The sequence below is a fragment of the Notamacropus eugenii genome, chromosome 4 (genome assembly GCF_028372415.1).
Source record: "Notamacropus eugenii isolate mMacEug1 chromosome 4, mMacEug1.pri_v2, whole genome shotgun sequence".
Taxonomy (NCBI): domain Eukaryota; kingdom Metazoa; phylum Chordata; class Mammalia; order Diprotodontia; family Macropodidae; genus Notamacropus; species Notamacropus eugenii.
The window spans coordinates 368,958,489-368,979,368 of record NC_092875.1 but is presented as its reverse complement, the minus strand read 5'-3'; the positions used below and the strand labels follow the sequence as shown (position 1 = coordinate 368,979,368).

At 36.5% G+C, this 20,880-nt stretch overlaps 1 protein-coding gene across 1 annotated transcript in view; it reads left to right on the top strand.

Annotated features, from left to right (window-relative positions):
- Window positions 1–20,880, top strand: part of MYO10 (myosin X) — a 254,020-nt gene that overhangs the window by 112,393 nt on the left and 120,747 nt on the right. The window contains exon 3 of the mRNA XM_072605464.1: window positions 844–1,002. Within this exon, the coding sequence (XP_072461565.1) occupies window positions 844–1,002 (159 nt within the window). The remainder of the gene's footprint in view (window positions 1–843; window positions 1,003–20,880) is intronic.

Here is a 20,880-nt window from a genome sequence, read left to right as displayed (position 1 = left end):
CTTAATGTGAACTTTAAGAAGGAAATGGGGAAGTACACAAAGAAACAAATTTCATCATGTTCTGTGCCTGAAATTGTTTTGTCAAAAAAAAAAAAAAAAGACACATCAAAGTTTATTACCCAGATGAAACCATCTTCCAAGTACATCTTCAAAATATTTCTGTGATGTTTGCATGCCCTGAATTTTACAAGCAAATATATATTTTTTTATTTTGAATATAACTATTAGAAGTTTGGTCCATAGTGCTGCATGAACATTGTGTTAGAGATTATACAACACTTCAAAAAATTGAAGCACCTGTGTTTTAATCTGATACTGTCAAGGGAGTAGATTATAGACCTCCAGTTTCTATAGTTCCCTGAGGATGGTCAGCATTTAAACTAATATCTGTCAGTAACATCTGATAGTAATTGTCAGGATAAGTTATCTTCCTATCCAAAAGTCTGTCTTTGAGTAGATCCTAATAGTTTCCATGAATATGTTGGATTGGATACTGCTGGACTTGGAGTCAGAAAGACATTAGTTTAAGGTACTGCCTTAGACGTGTACTTGCTGGGTGACACTGGGTAAATTACTGAGCTTCAGTTTCCTTATCTGTAAAACAGGGATGGTAATAGTACTTAATTCACAGGGTTATCGTGGACATTAGATGAAATTATGTATAAAAGCATGAAAGTGCTATGCACCCTCACTCTCCGAGTAGTCTAGTATGAGTGGTAATCTGAGATGAAATCCTTGTTGTTTTTTAATGACCCAAGTAACAACTGTTTTGTTCAGATGATTCCCAGCTTACTATGAAGGTTATTTGTAAGACCAACTTACTAATGGCTGATTTCTCCCTAGGTATTTACCTACAAACAGAATACAATTACACAACAAAAGGTGACAGCTATGCATCCATCAAATGAAGAAGGTGTGGAGAACATGGCTACTTTGATAGACCTCCATGAGGGCTCCATTTTGCACAATTTATTCCAGCGATATCAGAAAACTCAAATATATGTAAGTTCTCTTTGAAATTTTTAAGAAAAAAGGGATAAAATACTAGATCTAAAGGAATGTTACTTTGTTCTTACTGTATTTTATACTTTTTTAATTTTTAAAGAGGACAGGCAGTACAGATATAATTAATTGGGTTTCCAAGTGTTTAATCATTTGAAGTTATATAATACAGCCAACTTTTATGTAATTTCCTTATTTTTTCATCTTTAGGGTGAGAATTTTCTTACACCATATAGAATTTCTTAGGTTTAGGAATGACTTTATATCCCCATTTGGGAATATATTTTATTTCATTTTTCCCCACTTGCTTTATTAGATTAAATTGTATTTTTTGATTATCAAATATTTATTCTTTATTTCTCCCATCTTCTCACTTAAAGAAAAGAAAAACAAGAACCTTGTAATAGATAATCATAGTCAATGCGTACTTTTTTAGAGAAAGCTATTTGCATTAATTTTCACATTGTGAAATGACAGTATTGCCAGATTCACCTAAATGTTTTCCAAATGTTTTCAAACAGTGATGTCTAGAGGATAAGCTTTATAATCATGGACTAGTTGAGCTTGGCTAAAGCTGAATTCTGGAAGTGAAAATGTTTTCCATATGTTCTTTCGTAAAGGTGATATTTATTTTTAAAATAGAAAGCTATGTACCAATATCTATATATTGCGTCAGAGGAAACTTGGAAATGAATGCATTATGGTGCATATCGGAAGACTTTTCTGTAAACATGGCCCATAAAACATAAAGGGAAATTTTTGTTTTTCTGTTGGAGAATCTCTTCATGGAGTAAAATCTCTGCATCTGTACTTTTCCTATTTTTAAAGAAAGGTACCCATAAGCTGTTACATATTCATTTTCAAATTTCATTTAAAAAAAAGATTAGGGAAAAAAACCCACTGAGCAGTTGGAAAAATATATCTTCAGAAAAAAAGTTTTCTTATCTTACTTTGAGAGAACCCAGTTAGTAAACTTCCTAATAAACTGTGTGAATGGCCCTTTTGTTTTTTCTTCTGTAATAGAACACTTCCCCTTAGACCTTGCAGACTGATGTAGATGCTCATCTGAAGTTTGTGAGAGTTCAATTTGCAGCTCAATTCAGTTAATTATGCCTTTATAGCCTGATTTAAGTCTGAGGGTAATTATATTATTATCTGTAAAGTAGCCACTGTTATTTCCTCATTAGAGTAAATATATTTATAATGGATGCCAAGGCCTATCAGTCTCTTCACTCATCAGAGCTTAAAGTTAACCAAGAGTTCCAGCAGGGAAAGCCAGTGTCAAGCATGAGTTTTGTTTATTTCCTCCTTTCATCTAGAATTTACTAGATTACTGAGGGTCCTTTGCCTCCATCATTTAAAAGGGAAAACCCATCATTAGAAATGTAGCAGGGATGCTCATGTTGTTTTAAAGAAATGATGCTAAAATATTTTCTTTACTTCTTAATTGTTTCTCTTGAATAAGCTTAGGCAGGGTATATATTTATTAATTGGATTAAATTTCTGTTCTATTCTGCCAATAGTTTCAATTCATTAAACATTCCTTAAGTCAGGCATGGGAGAGAAACAAAGATTGAAAGGCCTTTGAGGGTCTTAGAAATTTTTAGTTCACCACTACATAGGCTGCTCACAAATAGATTCCAACTCTGGGAAACTGCTCATGGCCCTGTGTCCTTTGAAAGATGACAAAATCCATAATATCTGTTATATGTCTGATATATGTCAGATGCTATGCTGAATACTGAAGATAGAAAGTTAAAAAAAGTAAAAAGACCAATCCTCAAGAAGCTTACATTCTGCTGTTGAGGAACTAACAGGTACAGATAAATGCAAAGTATATGCATAAGTAATTTTGATGGGGAAGGCAAAAAACAACTGGAAAGGCCTCACATAGAAAGTAACACTTTGGTGGAATTTTAAAGAGGAGCTTGGGGAACACCAAGATGCACAGATAGTTGTGGGAAAACATTTCAGGTACGAGAGACAAAGCCTTTACAGAGGCAGAGATAGAGAAGGGATACTATATATGCTTAGTAGACCAGTTTGGTTGGACCATACAGTAGTTTGGAGACAGATCATAAAGAATTTATATGCCAAAAGTGGCATTTGGATGAATTCTTTAAGAAGCATTTATTAAGTGCTGTGTGCCAAGCACTAGGAGTATAAATAGAAAAGTGAGATAATCTTTACTCTTAGGGAACTCACATTGTACTTGAGGGAGTCAGCACATAGGACTTTTCAGCTGCACAGTAGGTGGGGAGGCTCACAGCATACATCAGATATAACGGTGCTTAGGAATCTGGTGGACAGAGTAACAGGACAGAAGGTAATAAGTGATAATAGCTAGGTGGCACAGTGGATGGAGCACCAAGCCTGGAGTCAGGAAGGTGCATCTTTCTGAGTTCAAACCTGGCCTCAGACACTTATTAGCAGTGTGACCCTGAGCAAGTCACTTAACCCTGTTGGCCTTAGTTCCTCATCTGTAAAATGAGCTAGAGAAGGAAATGACAAATCACTCCATTATCTTTGCCAAGAAAACCCCTTATGGGGTCACAGAGTCAGGTACAACTGAAAAACAACTGAACAGCAACAGCTAACATTTACATAGCACATACTATACACCAGGTGTTGTCCTAAGCACTTTACAGTTATTGTCTCAAATGATTCTTACAACCACCCTGAAAGGTAGGTGCTGTTATTTTCCCCATTTTCTAGATGAGGAATCTGAGGCAAATGGATTAAGGGATTTTCCCAGTGTCACACAGTAGTCAATGTCTGTGGCCATATTTGAACTTAGGTCTTCCTGACTCTGTTCTGACTCTCGCTCTATCCACTGTTCCACCTAGCTAATGGCTTTTAATGAGTAATATCTAATTATCCTCCATTTTACCAGAAAGATTGTTGCTGGTGGCTCTTTGCTTATCCAAGGAATATCAACAGCCATATCTGCCTTCCAAGTTGCAGGTGGCAGGGGAAGGGGAAGTGGCATTGTTGAATGCCTCATGATTGTTAGGGAGGGAAGAGTTGGATGGAGCAGGAGCTTTGGCAAGGAACTGAACCTAGAGGGTCAGGATCCAGACACGCAGGTAAAGGGAAAGAGGACACTGGCAATAACGTTGGGCGCCCAGAGGGTGAGATCTGAATGGTGAGTGGACTGGGCCAAGAAAAGGAAACCTTAGCCCTTGTTCACGATGAGCCTAAGGTACCTCGTGTTGACTACTTTCTGTCCAGTCAGGCCAGGCACATTTTCCTGTGGTTTGTTGCTTGTTCTTTTGAAACTACTATGCTCTCAGGATGATGCTCATGGCATATCCTTAATATTGATGGTTTGTCTCAGAATCTAGTCAATGATTGCTAGAATCTGTGATCTAGAAGAAGAAAGACCGGGCTCCCAGTCTCAAGATTGGCTCAGTCATTTATTTATTATTTAACCTGTTTTGTCTCCTAATCTCCCTATGCTACCATTTCTTCCTTTGTTCTTGATCTTTTAAAATTATCTGATAATCTTTTAAAGAGAGATACAAATATATATTTTTAGAAATGATGTTCAAAAGGTTCTACAATATTTCTTTCATTATTAACGTTTTATCTACTCCAGTAACTATTTATTGACCCCCTTATATGCACTCAAGACTCTTGTATATTATGTTGATATAGAAATCATATAAGGCCTGCACCTTGCACTCAGGAAACTTATGATCTGGTTGGAGAGAAATACCAACATACATGAAACATAGTGGGTAACAAAAGATGATGTTAAATTATGCTAGATGATATAATATAAACTACATGTATAATAGGATCTCAGCAATGAGAAAAATCAGTTTAGACTTTGTGGCGCACGTGAGAATTGAGATGCGTTTGGGATGGGGTGATATAAGAAAGAAGGGCATTCTAGAGGAGGAGAATAATATGATCAAATGTGCAAAAGTGAGAATGTACATAGGTTGGTGATGGGGTATTGAGGAGCGTGACTTGGTTCGAGTAGAGGCTTTCATGTTAAAAAGAAATATAGTTGCATAGGTAGGGTTGGACTAGGTTATAAGGATTTTTAAAATTCAGGCAGAAACTTTTAGACATAAATAAGAAACTAGAAACCATTGAGGTGTTTCAAACAGAAAAATGATTATTTTAAATTTTAGTAAGCATTCATTAAGCACCTGTTTTGTGCAGAGTACTATTGTTAGGTACTGAGACCCCATTAGAATTAAAAAAAAATTGTTTGAACTTATGGAACTAGCAGTTTAGTGCAGGGTGGAGGGAAGGTACAACAGTTATCACATTCACAAATAATTATAGCACAACATAACCCATAAATGCACTGTAAAGTCAATAAGTTATTTTTGATATCTGAGGGCAAAAAAGGTGTTACGGATGGGAGATCAGGGAAGGCTACATAGAGAAGATGGAATCTGAGTTGACCTTGAAAGTATGGGTGTATTCTTGAAATATGAAAATATTCAAGTAAAAGGAAGAAGAGAAAGGAACAAGATGAGTATATTCAATCAGATGAGTGGATTCAAGTTTTTCTATTTTGCTAATTATTTCTGCTTTGCACACTGTAAATTCTAAATTGTTTGTTACTTGAACCAATTCTGGAGCATTCTGATGAGAATAGGAATACTCTCTTAGGAATCCACAGTGCTCTGGGTTTCATTATGTGTTGGTTCAAATTTAATTTGTCCTGCATTACTTGTTTACAGAGATTTGCAGTGTTTTAGATTTATTAATAGTCATTCTAATTTTATGATCTGCCCTATCAGTTTTTGGGGTTTTTTTGTTGGGGTTTTTTTTGCCCTATCACTTTTTAAGTGAATTTTGTGTTCCTCCTGAGAATTTTGATGATTTTAGTCTTTTTCTCTCATGTTCTCATGTTGCTCAGTTTCTGGTTCTTTGATGGTGGGTTTACCCTCTGTGGCTGGACCTCAGAGTTGTCTCAGCTCATCTCATGTTTATTCCCTGAGTAACTTCTGGGGGGAAAGGATTGGTCCTGGATAGAATCCTTTCTTTTCTTCAGCTAAAGAGTAGCCCCACACACTTGTCCTTAGCCCCAGTTCTCTCCATTTATTTCTCTATCTGGGCTATGTCATTGTTCATCCCTTTTTGTATGTCTGCCACTTTGTGACAGAGGATGGAATAGGTGTTCTGGGCAGTGTTTCTTCAGCCTCTCACTTAACTGAGTCACATAAAAACTTAACCCTCACACTCTGAGACAGAAAGGAAGTGCTTTCCCTTTCTCCTATATCTGTCCCACATGACTGAGCAGATTACTGCTACTTGTTGCCACGCAGAGCTGGAGGAAAGGAAGGGATGTTGTAACCAAGCAGAGATTCTAGAAGAAAGGAAATCCTGAATGGGTCCCACAGCATAACATTAACATCCTAAAAGTGTATGGAGAGGGGTAGTGAGTGAGTACTTCAGGGATTAGTAGTTTCCACTATTAATTCATAACACTGTTACTTTTTTTGACTTCTTACTTTCTTCTGCGGAGGAAAAAGTTGTAATTGCTGTGCCTCTGGTGCGTAATTCCTCTCTTGGGGTTTGCTTAGGCAGGAGAGAATATCTAGTTCCTCCATCTTATTGGTCTTATGACTAAAAACCTACCCACTGTAATATCTAACAGTCTTTGAAGTGCACTTCAATTTTTATGAATTTCCATGGAATAATATCCATTCTTTAAAAGAGAATTAAGAATGCAGCAAAGAAACACAATTACATAGCATGAGATGTAGCCTTCAACTGACAGAACTAAACAGAAGTGGGAGAAAACAGCTCCAGATTCATTGGTTAAGGTCAGAGATTCTGAGGCATCCTGCTATCAACAGAAGTAGACATACATGACCACTGCTGTCACAGTGAAACCATAACAAAACTGTTGGTTGTCCCAGGTAATTAGCACGCAACTGCAGCAAAGTAGAAGAACCTGGATAATGTACATTGTCTCTGAAAGTAAGAAGGAAGACAGTCTCTAGAAGAGTGGTTAACCTCAGATGATAGAGAAGTAGTTATGGAATTTGAAGACTGAGAGGGGTGATTGGATGAGCAATGATGACATTGGAGAAGGCAGTTTCAATAAAGTGGTAGGAAGTCAGAAGAGTAGACAGGACCCTGATATCTGTTAATGAAAGTACTGAGTGAGTATAGATAACAATTCAAGAAGTTCAGCAATGTAAAAGAGAGGAACTAAATGGAGAAGGATGGAGCCAGAAGAGTGTATAGGAAACCCTTTTTTAGGATTAGGAGGTAGTAATTTTTGATAGCTATTTAAGTGTGAAGTAATAAGATCTGGACCATGGTGATAGATGCCAGTGAAAAAAAGAGAGAGAGGCATCAAGCATTTTGAAATCTAGACGTTGTATTTGGTGATTAGAGAGCAGTGAGCCAAAGAGGACTCCTAAGGTTTTGAGGATAAGCAAAGTGGAAACATGGTGGGGCTATTTAATCACTAGTATAGAGAAGAAGATGTAGTACAGCAAGTATTTATTAAATAAGGCACTGAGCCTCCAAAGACAGAAATGAAACAGTTTCCCCCTTCAAAGATCATATATTCTGTTTGGGAGCAGGGGAAGTGGACACAACTTGTATTCAGATTAATACAGTGCTACAGAAGTGAGGAGAGAAGAAAGCACTTAAGAGCTTGGCTTGAAGGATAGGAATCAAAATTGGAGAGTCTGGCTTTGGGTGTTCTGTCCCAACAAGATTCTCAAGCCCTCATGCCTAGCTCTAGTGGGCTCACAAGAGTCAGAATGAGAATTTTGTATATCAGCAAGCTTTCCCATGGATGGACAAGAAGGGTCAGTAGGCAACTTTGAAAAAAAAAGTATTATAAAAAAATAACACATCTCTTAGTGCAATTGGGAAATTATTCCTCTTGGATGAATTCTAGTTAAGCTGTGTGCACAGTAAAGGAGTCTCTCCCAGCCCTTGAGGAGTGACTCTAAACCACATCACTAGACATGCTGCTGGATACAGCACAGTTTACTTGAAATTATGGTGCTGAAGTTGACCCCAAAAGAAACAATTTCTGTTCCACCCTGTCAGCTGGTTAAGTTGATCGTCTAAACAACAAAAAGAATAGAAAGGAGTTAAGTAAACTGGAATTTAAGAACTGAGCTTGTGCCTAAAAATAAGTGGTTGGTCATGTAGGAATATATTCACAACTTCTGCATTTTTAGGTGTCAGAAGTTTGACTTGGTGGCACTTGATGCACAGTCTGCAAATACATTTTACTTTCTTCTTGAATTAAATATCGAAGCAGGTTCTTGACAAGCAAAATGTGAAAAGGGACTAGTCACTTAAAGGCATGTAGATTTCACTGGGCAGGTGAATTGAAATGACCCTTCTTGGATTCCACTTAGAATTTTAGGATGGTTATGAACACACTGGTGGAATTTACTGTTTTGGATATGTAGTCCTAAATCTGTGTTTCATTTCCCTTGCTGTTTTCCAAGTTGAGTTTTTCCAAAGAGGCCCTTCTCTTTTTCGTTTCCGATGGAAGTGCCAAGGAGTGGTGTCTATCAGTTGATTCAGGTTCTTTTATAGACAGACTCAAGGCTGTCAAAAGGTCAGATAGTTACTTCAACCTTGGCAGGCGGTCAGCTGTGAGGGAAGAATAATAAAATATGGTTATAAGGTTTTTGTTGTTGTTGTTTTAAAACCAGAAATCAAGACACAAACACTGCCAGAAAAAGATTGTAACCATCTGTCAGACTATATGTATTTTTAAACTTCACGAAACATTTATGCCCTTGAGCAGCCACTTCTGCACCATCAGTTTAAGATGATGGTAATCAGGAACTCTGTTATCATGATTTTCCTCTTTCTCCTTTTCCCTCTCCCTCTCTTTTTCTAAGTCTCTCCTTTACTCCTTTCTTCCTCTCTATTCTTCCTGTCCTACATTTAGTCAAATTAAATGGGAAAATTACTTTTAAAAAATGTTTCAAGGCTTCTAATTCCTTAACTATGCTAATAATTCAATAATCTTTTGGAATCTAGTTTACATGTATTAGCAAAAGTGAATACTAAATTTTATTAGTGACTATCTTTGTGAAACATTTTAATTGTATGATGATCTAATTTTGTTCTTAAGTTTCATAAAGATCATGGAGTCTCATTATAATATGGATTGCTAGTTTATGGATATAATGCCAACTCATGCTCCCCATCACATGCACACACGTATATGTGTGAGTATGTCTGCTCGTATGAACAGCTTACTTGCTGTTTGTGCTGCCTTTCAGCATCATTGTTTATTAAGAAATTCCATTCAGTTTACATTATATAGAGCAGGAGTTCTTGGCTATTTTTGTTTCATGTATCCATTTAACAGTATGGGAAGCCTTCTCAGAATAATATTTTTAAATGTAGAAAGTAAAATTTATAGGATTACAAAGTAAATCAATTCTTTTGAAATATAGTTATCAATATAAATCTTCTTCAAGTTCACAGACCCCAGGATAAGAACACCTGATATAGGGGAAATGATAGATATAGAAAAGATGAAGCAGTCCTTTCGAGCTTCTATCTGCATTGATGGTTGAAGTAGAATCTACACAACTTAAATGATCACACTAAGATTCCTTTTACTGGCCTACATTACAATATTGAAATCACTAGAAATAATTGAATTTGATAATTGAATACTAAATGGTAATATACCAAAGCATTACACCCAATCTGTAAGTAATCCACTAGGGGAATTACACAGTCAACTGTGGGCTAGTGAAAAGAGCTCTGGAGTTGAATGCCAGCTCTTACTAGCTATTTGACACATTGGGCAAGTCACCTAAATATACAAGCCTCAAGTTCTTTAGCTGCAAAATGAGGATGACAGAGGATTGTAGTAAGAATAGTCAAATAATGTATGTACAGTGCTATAGAAATATAAACTATTCATCTTTATCATCAAGATTCTTGTACATCTCTGTCCAGAGGGTATGAATTCTTAGCATTTATATTAGTAAAATGAATTTTTACCAAGTAACAATGTTATTGTTTCAAAACTATATTTTAAGTCTTATATGTATAATTCTCAAGCAGTTCCATAGCCGTCACATGTATACCTTTCTTTTAGAAAATACCACATCTATAAAAATCCATATATAAAAAGCAGATATGTAGTGGGGGCAAATATGCATTCCACAAGAGAATATAACACCACCAATTTTAAATAGCCTTTTTCAGAGTATATCATTTGTGGAAAATGAGTATGAATGTTAGACACACATATTAAGATCATAGATGAGTTCCCAGAGGCCATGTAATCTAGCACCAAAAGTCTGAAGCCCGCTGTATTGCTCTCTCTGGTTTATCTCTTACCACTTCTTCTGAATCTTCTTTCCAGGCTAATTACCTGTATTGTAGGGCCCTGGGTTTTCCCTCTATATTCTCTCTTGGCAGTCTCATCAGTTTCACTGAGTTTAATTATGATCTCTCCTCATATGATTCCCTTGTCTATTTATTCTGCTCAGTTTTCTCCCTTGAGCCTCAGCACTGGTTCACCAGCTACCTATTGGGCATTTCAGAGTGGATGTCCTGCAGACATTTTTAACTCAATATGGCCAAAACTGGACTCATTTTCTTCCCCTACTCCTAAACCCTTTCCTCATTCAGACTTCTCTATTTTTTGCCCAAAGCACTGCCATCCTTCAAGTCTCCCATGTTTGTAACCGTGGCATCATTCCCAACTCCTCACTCTCCCTTGCTCCACCTGTCCAGTGAGATGTTAAATCTTGCCATTTTGTCTTCATGGTACCTCATCTGATTCCTCTCCACTCACCTTCATTTAGACCCTCATCACCTTTGATTAGATTATTTTAACAGCCTCAAGTCTCTTCCCTACTCTTGTCCATCCTACACATTGTTGTCAAAATACCTTTCCTTTTAGTACAGATCTGACTATGGGATTTATCTGCTCAACCACCAGTAACCCCCTATTATCTCTAGGATTAACTCTAAACTTTTGCTTCCTTTTAAAGCCCTACACAACCTGACCCCAACCTATTTCTCTAGCTTCATTGGATAGCATTCCTGTCAAATCTCCAGAACTCTGTGATCCAACCAAACTGACCTTCTCTTTTCATCACACATGACAATCCATTTCCTATTCCCCATGTTTTGTTTTGTTTTGTTTTTATTTGTTATTGTTTGTCCTTCATTCTTGAAGAAGACCATGACATGCAAGTGAATTGGATTTAAGTGAGGGAGGGCTGTGCAAAGTCACCAGAAGCCATCTGGGTGCGATAGTGAAGTATAGATCAGGACAACTGGAGATGGCCCTGGATGCAGTGGGAGGCTCCTATTTTTCCAACAAAAACATGTACATTTATCAAGCAATTCATCTGTTGTTGTTTGTCATTGTTCTTGAAGAGGGCCAGTGTTGGAGTTAAAGTACAGTGTGTTCACCTCTGGCTGATCAGTCCAATATGAGTTTGAAAGATTCTGCCACAAATAGTCTATTTAAACATTCGGGATGGAGATGTCTCTAGATTTGTCCAGCTCACATTTCCTTTGTGTTACTGCACTGGCCATATTCCATGCTTGTAATGCAGTTTCTCCTTTTACCCCTTTTTCCTTTAATTTGTAGCTCAGACACTATCTTTCTGATGCCCCCAATCCTAGTGCCTTCCTTTCCAAATTGCCTACTTTGTATGTGTTCGTGTGTGTGTTTGTATTCCATCTCTTCTGTTCAAATGTGAGCTGCTTTCCAGTAGGGATTGTTTTATTCTTTTATCCTGAGTAGCGCAGTGCTTGCCACATAATAGATACTTTATGCCAAAGTAGAAATCTTTCATCATGCGCTTAACATTGAATTGTGGGTCAGTCTTTGAAGAAATGGCATAATGTGGAGAAAATACTTTATTTTTTATCATTTATTGATATTATTTGAACTTAGATTTCTGTGGCTAGGAATTGTCTAATCCAAAAGCTTACTGTAGAGGTCAGGCTGACCCTTGAGACCTCTGTGGAAGCCAGATGGCATTCAGGTAATGCCTGTTATCTCACCTGGGTGTTGGTCTACCCCATGCTTGTGTTTGGTTTTCTCAAATTTGAATGTTAATGCTTGCATCTTAATTGACTTTCATTTGAATGTTTATCCTTACTGACAAAACATAACTTCTCCATGGACCTTGCTTGGGAACTGTCCTCTTTACAAAATAGCTTAAATGCTACATGCGGTTCCTGTGCCTGGTACTCTTCTCTGAACCCTATATAATATAACCTTACAGAGACTAGAGAGGGAACCACCTGTTCTTCAGACTCATTTCTTTGCCAAAGAAATTTCTTTTTAAAGTATTTCAAATTTTGGGGTTTATTCTTATGATTAACAGTAACTACACATAAAGAAACTTAACACCATAAAGTTGGGAATCAGGTGAGGATTATTTTGGACCTCAGTAACTTATGAAATACTCCTTGTGAAGAGATTTCAGTGTGTATTGATAGAGAGGGTACCCCAAGTGAAGAAATCATGGAACTTGAGAAATATACATAAATTAGAGTTGGAATTGTGGGCTTCGTGGTGCTCCATTATGCAGCTTGTGAACCTCACATTGGTATATCCTTCATAGGAAGAGGAATGCTAGTGGTTCCTCCCCAGACCCTTTCCCAACAAGGCTTTTAGCTGTTCAGGAAACTTAAACAAAGCAGAAAAGTATGTGTTTTGATGAATTGTGTGAAACTTTAGAGTGAAGGAGCTCATTTATGTGCTTCAAAATAACATGGATTTTTCTGTTTCTATAAAGTATTTAAAATAACCAGGCTACTTTGAATTGTAGGATTTGGGGTTCACATGTGAAGAATTAGGTGGCTCACTCAACACTGCATTTATATGTATGTGCCAGAGAATGTGTGCATTGGGTGTTCTTGCAGAGCATCATTGTACTACTTGTTTTCAGTGTAGTAACTATATTTAGAGGAAGAAGTAATGTGTACACACAGTTTGAATAACTTTTCGTTTTAATTTTAGCCTTGACTTAATGGCATTTAACTAACAGTTCATTTCTCATTACCGGTTTTTTTCAGACTCTAGCTTCATTTTTTTCTCATTTTAATGAGCCCTTATCCATACATCTTATAATATAGTTAGTGTTGACATCAGTGCCTTGAAGAAAGCAAACAGTAGAATATGCTAAAACCCCTGAAGTAAATTGAAAGAGACCTTAGCTTGCCATGGGACCCAGGATGTTTTGAATCTGTTTTTTTCTGTTTGAATGATTTGTAAGAATCATTTTTTTTTTTACTCTTATTTACCATTTGCATTTTATCAGCGTTCATAATTGCAAGTTATAAGCAGGTGTGTAAAATAACTAAATGTTATCTTTGGTTGAACAACAGTGACAGTAGAAAAGTCTATGACCCAGGAAATGATAAAACCCTCTTCTGAATGTCCTTCTCCCTCCTTCCATCCTTCCATCCTTCCTTCCTTCCATCCTTCCTTCCTTTCTTGTAGATAATTGGACCACATAGAATGGACAAAACATAAGGGATAACTAAAATATGGAGGTATAATTCATAGAATTTAGAATTGGAACGGATCTTGGAAATGAGGTAGTTACAGTCCTCTCATTTTACAAAAGGGGAAGCTCATACTGTTAGAGGTACAGTGATTTATTTGCGACTGGATAGTAAGTAGTAGGGCAACAATTTGAACACAAATTCTCTGAGTTGAGATCTAGGGTTCTTGCTGTTGTTACCTCTTAAGTTCTAAGAATTCTAGATTGCAGACAACGTGAAGAAACATTTGGGTCAAAAAGTGAGAGGAGGAAATGAAATATTCAGGTAATAAGAGTGAATGGCATCCATTTTCAAATGGAGGAAGTGGAAAGCTTATGTGGATTAAGTTAAGAAAGCAATAAGTTCACTTTGGAAGTTTAAATTTAAAGTTTTAGTTCACTTTGGAAATTAAAAATTAGCTAATAGAATTTGAGTTGGTGAATAAGAGGATAATGTGTTTAATTTTTATACATACTTATATTCAAGTTAATTTGTAAATGTTCTAGAGAAGGTGATAATTCTACCCTCTTCTCCATTGTACATTCTGTTTTCTTTGTTTTCATGTTGGAAATGTATTCAAGAAGGGAATGAAGCAATACTAAGTAATCATTAGGTAAATACTGTTTACCCTTAAAAAAACTTGTATGACTTTCAAATTTAGAATTAGGGAGCTGTCTTTGAACACTGGCATCTGGAGTTAATTTTCTGTGTACTCTTATGTAAGAGTAAGCGGATAATACCTACGTAAAAGCTACACCTGAAAAATGTCTGTACCTGACCTCTTTTGCAAGGGAATGTCTTACAGTGTTTGGTAAATGCATTTGTGTCTAATTCTTATTTAAAGGTGTAAATGAAATTCTTCTTTAGTGTCAAGGCTTGTAAAACTTTTGATAAATTTACCAGTCATTTCTTTCTCCTTTGACATGGTAAGGTGAGAGAACTCAGAAATAAGTGATAAAACTCAAAATGTTACTTTAAGCTTTCCTTTGTAATTAATTGTGTGCTCAGGGAGATATAGTAACTCTTTCTATCATATTTCTATAATATACAAAACCCATTGTTTTAAAAAATGAAATCAAGCCATCCTCTTGCTAAGCTTAAATAATATATTCTTTCGGAAAAGATACCAGAAAAGAGGATCTAACACTGCTTAGATTTAATTTTTGGTTTTTAATGATTCCTGAATATCTCCACCTTTGTGGCCTTTTGATACATTGAACCTGTTTACTTCTTCAATTGATTTTCACTACATAGGGATTTGGGGATTGTTTAAACTGTGATAATGAACTTAATTTTTGGTTTTTTAGTCAAATAAAATACGTCCTCTTCTGTTAGCTCATTAGGATATTGATTTTTCTTAGACTTAACTTGCCGTTAAGTAAGCATGTTTGCTTTTTCGATATCTGGATATGAGTTGACATGATCTCTGTCTAAAAATTTTATATTATAACCCAGTGACGTTATACTTCTGTTGTTTCCACTTAAACATGATTTTGTTTAACTTAGTTTTTTTACACATACAACAGCAGCCTTCCGTCTAAATCTTATTCTAAGAACATGTTTCAAACCTTTCTTTGATATTCTGTAATGCCTTAGATTCACCATGGTTTCCCCAGTCCACATGACAATACTGGATGGACCACTTTAGTCAATTTAATTTATGATAAGGCATTATGTTTCATTGGAGGTACTAAAGGAGACGGCACTACCACTTTTCAGAGATGCTGCAGAAGATACTCTTATCAGGCAGTGAGCAAATTACATCTAGATGACTTATTTAGGTCCCTTCCAACTTGAGGATTCTCTAGTACTATGAATGTAACACTTAAGTTTCAGTTTTTGTCAGATGAAAATGTTTTGTTAAATTACATATAACTCCTCCTTGTGTAGTGATAGTGACCTGTGTACCAAAAGAAGTGATTGCTTATAACAGAGGAAGCAGCTCAGAGGAGGTAGGGAGAGTGGATGCACTAAGAAAACAAGGCAGAGAGAGAAAGAGAGACAGACAGACTCACAGCAATTCAGTTTGAATACCTTAAAGAGACATTTCTTAAAAAACCTTCTATATCAGATAGTGCTGGTCTGTGGCTGAGATACAAAAATAATTTGCTGTCCAGTTCCTTCAGTTATGGAACTCGTTATATAGTAATGTTAGCAAATACACAAGTAATTATAATACAGTTTGGGCTTATGGGTGGGTATACAGAGGAAGAGAATTCTGAGACAATTTCATAGAAACCAAGAAAAGAGTGTCCAGAAAGAGAGTAAGCCACAATTTGATATGCCAAGACAAATTGGAGAGAGTAAAGATAAGAGAAAGATCATTTGATAATGGTGATAAAGAGGTTGTTAGTGACTAGATCATTAATTGGAGAACCTGAGGGCTTAAGCTGTAGCTTTACTACTGAATTGCCATGTGACCAATCACCTCACATCTCAGTCCCAGTTTGGTTATCTGTAAATAGAAGATGATAATACCTTTTCCTTCTTCCTCATAGTGCAGTTGTGAAGGATAGATGTACAGGACAATTTTATAAACTTTATAAAGTGCCATAAAAATAAACAAGGGATTATTTATAATAATAAAGAAATGCTTTCTTTTAGTATACAAACTTTCCCCCCTCAAAATTTATTAATTTATTTGTTTTCAGTTTTCAACATTCACTTCCATAAGTTAAATTTTCTCCCCCTTTCTCCTACCTCCCTCCCCAAAATGGCATGCAGTCTTTTATGGGCTCTATATAAACATTTCTGTTTAACACATTTTCACATTAGTCATGTTGCCTAGAAGAATTATAGCGAATGGGAGAAACCATGAGAAAAACTAGTACACAGGCTTTAAAGAGGAATGGTAGTATATCATCATTATTTTTAATAAGATTTCCATGAAAAATAATTAAAATAGCATCCAAAAAAAGTTTTTGTGCTTGGAAGAAGAATTTCATTTTCATGAAAAATGCAAGGAAAACATCTTTTCAAAGGATGTGGAATAAATGTTGTTAATGTATTTTTCTGGATAGATTGTTATCTGAATGAAGTGCTGCATAGTGATAATAAGCACACATTTGGTGTGTTATAGTCAAAATTAGATGTGGGAAGGAAAAAAGTAAAATCATTTGTGAAACGCTGTCTATAAAATCATTTTGATTATAATTATAGCTTATGTTGCTGTTGTGCTTTACGTTTTACAAAGGTCTTTTCTCACAGTTTGGTGATAGCAGTGGAACACAGAATATACATATGATTCTTAAAAAATATTATTCTCCTTTAATTATACCAGAAAGTCTCCTCATCTAGGTAACCTTAAAGTATTTGGTGGCTTCAATCAATTTAAAATATTATCTTGTGAATAGGAGTCTGTGAATACTGTTTTGATTTCTATATAGAACATTTTTTAAAACACTATAAAACAGACAAGTATATGTCTCTCCCCATTTTATGCCTTACTAGTTACAACTACTTAGGCACTCATTGCACAGTTTTTTCTCTAGTTACATCTTTTAGAGCATTATATATTTTTATATGTGAGAAATAACCTGTTTGAGGAGAGCCTTTAACGCTACATTGTTATACTGTCAGATGATGTTTTAAATCTTAAATGATAGACATAGCATGAATTTATATTCTTTAAAAATTATAATAGACAGAACTATCCCTGTCTACTGACTGCTTCTCTGCTGCTTATAAACAGGCCCATATCTCCCCCATTCTCAGAAAAAAGCCCTCCTGCCATGTATCCATCCTTGCTTTTATCCCATATCTTATTTTTGTGTCTAAATGACCTATTAATTGTCAAATCTAATCTTCTTTTCTATGTCCGTATCCTTTCTGACCTCTCTTTATCCTTTTCTTGTCAGCCACCCTCTTCTCCTTGATACTCTCTTTCTAGATTTTAGTGATAATCTTCTCTCCTTGTTACCTTCCTCACCTGCTTCTTCTCATTGGACTTGGATCAGATCTTCATACCAGCTAATGGTAGGCATCCCTTATTGTCCTGGAACCTCATCTCTTCTTTCTCCCTTTTTACTACTTTGTTTGGTGATCATATCAACTCCTATGGATTCATTGTCATCACTGTGATGATGATTCTCAAATTTACCTATCTACCTCTACTCTCCTGACCATTAGTCTCACATCTCTTGTTGTTTATTGGACCTCTCTAACTGGTTATCCCGTAGCCATTTAAAATTTAACATATTCAAAATTGAATTAATTATCTTTTACCCAAGTCATGGTACCCCAAGGGCACCATCTTGCTGGTCACCTAGGGCCCCAACCTAGGTGCTATCTTCAGATCTTCACCCTCTCTAGGTTCAATCAGTTGCCACATTCTATACAATATCTCTCTCATATATATCCCCTTCTTTCCTCAGATATTATCACTGTCCAGGTCTAGGCCTTCATCACCTTATACCTGAACTATTAACCTGTTAGTCAATCTCCCTGCCACAGTTTTCTTCCCACTCTAGTTTGACCTCCCTTCAGCTCCCTATCAGTGAAATCTTCCTAAAATATGGGGTCTGACCAGCACCATGCCTTACACACACCCATGCACGCACACACACGTATACACACACACACACGGCACTTAAATCCTTGTTTTGTTTCAACTAATATGTTTTGTTGAATTATTTATTTTTAACATTCATTTTTTAAAAAAAAATTTTGAGTTCAAAATTCTCTTCCTCCATCCAGCCCTTCCTCCACTCATTGATAATACAAGCAAATGTGAAGTCATATAAAGCATCCTTCAGTATTAACCATGTTGCAGAAAAGAAAAATAAAATGAAAAAATGTGTTTCAGTCAGTATTCAGTTCATCAGTTCTCTGTTCAGCTGAATTACTGAAGCAGTTTTTTTTTTTATTTTTATTTTTATTTTTTAATGTTTAACAATCACTGTCATACAATTGCGATTTTATCCCCCCCCACCTATCCCCCACTACCCCCCTCCCTCCCCACGACTGCATACAATTCTGTATAGATTCTACGTATACTTTCCTATTGAGTATATTTTCACTATAGTCATGCTATGTAGTCAGACTAAGATAAATGAAAGAAATTGTATAACAAATCAGAACATGATACACAAACACATACACATACACAAACATGATCTGCTACATTATGTGAGTGACTTCCATATTTCTCTCTCTGAGTGTGGAAGGCATTTTGCCTTGAGAGCCACCATTGGGATTTTTTTTTTTTTTTGTAAGAAGTTCTTGTGTTATTACAAAAATCTAAGTCTACCAGAAAAAACTCTCACACACTGTGGTCGTTGCTGTGCATAAAGTTCTCCTGGTTCTGAAGCAGTTTTTTAAAAATAAGATTATGTTGTTTATAATAACTTACAAAGATGTCTTTTGAAAAGAAACCATAACTTCTGTGTGGGGAGGGACAGTTATAGCAAACCAAACCAGTACTTTAAATATAATGTGATATGCCTTTTAAAGGCAGCATAAACATATAATCATAAGTTGTGCCACTTTAAAAAAAAAGAATATGATTGGTAGGTGATATCTTAAGTTATGACCAAGCCGATACACCAAAGTATGGCTTTTAAAAAGAAAGTTCTGCCTCATTTACTTAACTTGTAATGGGGGGGGGGGGGGGCAGAGAAAAGAAAGAAGGCTGGAGCAAATCCAGTGCAGACTAGACTTGGACAAACTGAAATATAAATTCCATTTATCACAGGACAAAAGCAAGTCACTAGTTTCTAGAAAAGATTAGATTTTTTTTTCTATATTTATTTTAACATGGCAGGGAAAGCATATTTTATAAATCATAGAATAGTATTTTTGTTTTTATCTTTTATGTTTTTGCCTTGGCATTACTTGTGCCGTGTCAAATTCCAGCCTTGGATTACTTCCTGTACCTCGGCCCTCATCATCATCATCATCATCATCATCATCTTCCTCCTCCATATGGATTGCAGAAAAGTTCCAGAGAATGTTACAGAAACTTACTGACTTTATCCACTAAAATTTGTTACCTAGTCTCAACTTAGTTCTCACTGCCAAAAGGCAAGTCTTGTCATCTTTATTTGAATTCTTTTTCATGACCTATAATGTTTGTTTGAGACCTTCTTTCCTGAAACCTCCCACACCATCCCTTCCCCTTTGTTCTTGGCAGAAGACTGCCTCATACTGCTGAGTAAAGAGATGTTTGCCCCAAGCTTCTGTCTCTCCCTTACTCTGTATTTGGAATCCCATGATATTATCCCCCATTCTCCCTTCTCATAGTGCTGTGTTAGATAGAGATGTGGCCCTTATTGCCAAGATCACTCTGTCTACCAATACCCTGAACCCATCCCCTTCATTCTCTTCCAGCATATTGCTTTCACATTCCTCTCATTTTCTAATCTTCAGTCTTTCCCTACCCACTGGCTCTTTACCTGTGCCCTACAAACATGTCACAGTGTCTCCGTTATCCTTAAAAAATCCTCATTTGATTATATGTTCTCCATCAGCTGTTTTCCTATGTCTCCATTTCTTTCTTTATCTCACTTCCTAACCCTTTACAGTCTAATTTTTGATCTAATCAGTCAACTGTAACCATGTTCTCCAAAGTAATCTCTCTTAATATTTTAGACATTTTTCACTACTCCCTCCTCATGGATATATTCCCTCCTCTCTGGGTTTTTGTGATATGGCTTTCCTCTTTATTCTCCTGCCCTTCTAGTAATTCTTAGTTTTATTTGCAGGCTTGTCACCTGTGTCCTGTGGCTAGAACTGTGGCTGTGACTGGAACCTATCTCTATCTTGGGCCCTCTTTTCTCTCTCTATACATTCTTTCAGTGAGTTCATCAAGTTCCACAGATCAAGTGTATCCTCTTTATACAGATCCCACATCTGTGTATCCAGCCCCGTTCTCTCTCCTGAGTCCTAGTCCTAGATGACAAGCTGCCTCTGCCCCAGAGGTATCTCCAGTTTCACACGTCCACTCCATTTGGTACTTGACTGTTTCTATTGATGGCTTGCATCCTGGGAGTCATGGTTACCCTTCATTTTCCCTCAACCATCACAACCATTCCTGTTGCCAAGTCTTGTGATTTCACCTCCACACAACTGCTACCCTAGTTTAGGCTCTATTTCCCTGAACTACTGCAATAGCTTCATCTCCCAGACTCAGTCTTTCTCCCATCCATCCTCCACATAGCTGCCCAAGTGCTACTCCTAAGCACAGTTGTGACCCAGAACGCTCCAGTTTCAGCCTCCCTTTTGCTTCTAGAATCACTTAATCAACTTTTTTTTTTTCCCAAAGGAAGAGGTATTTTTCCCCAACCTGGCTCCAGCATATCCCCAGACTTACACATTGCTCCTCTCAAGTGCTCTGGGATCCAGCTTTCTGATAGAAAAAGGATGTCTGCCGTTACATCTCTGAGT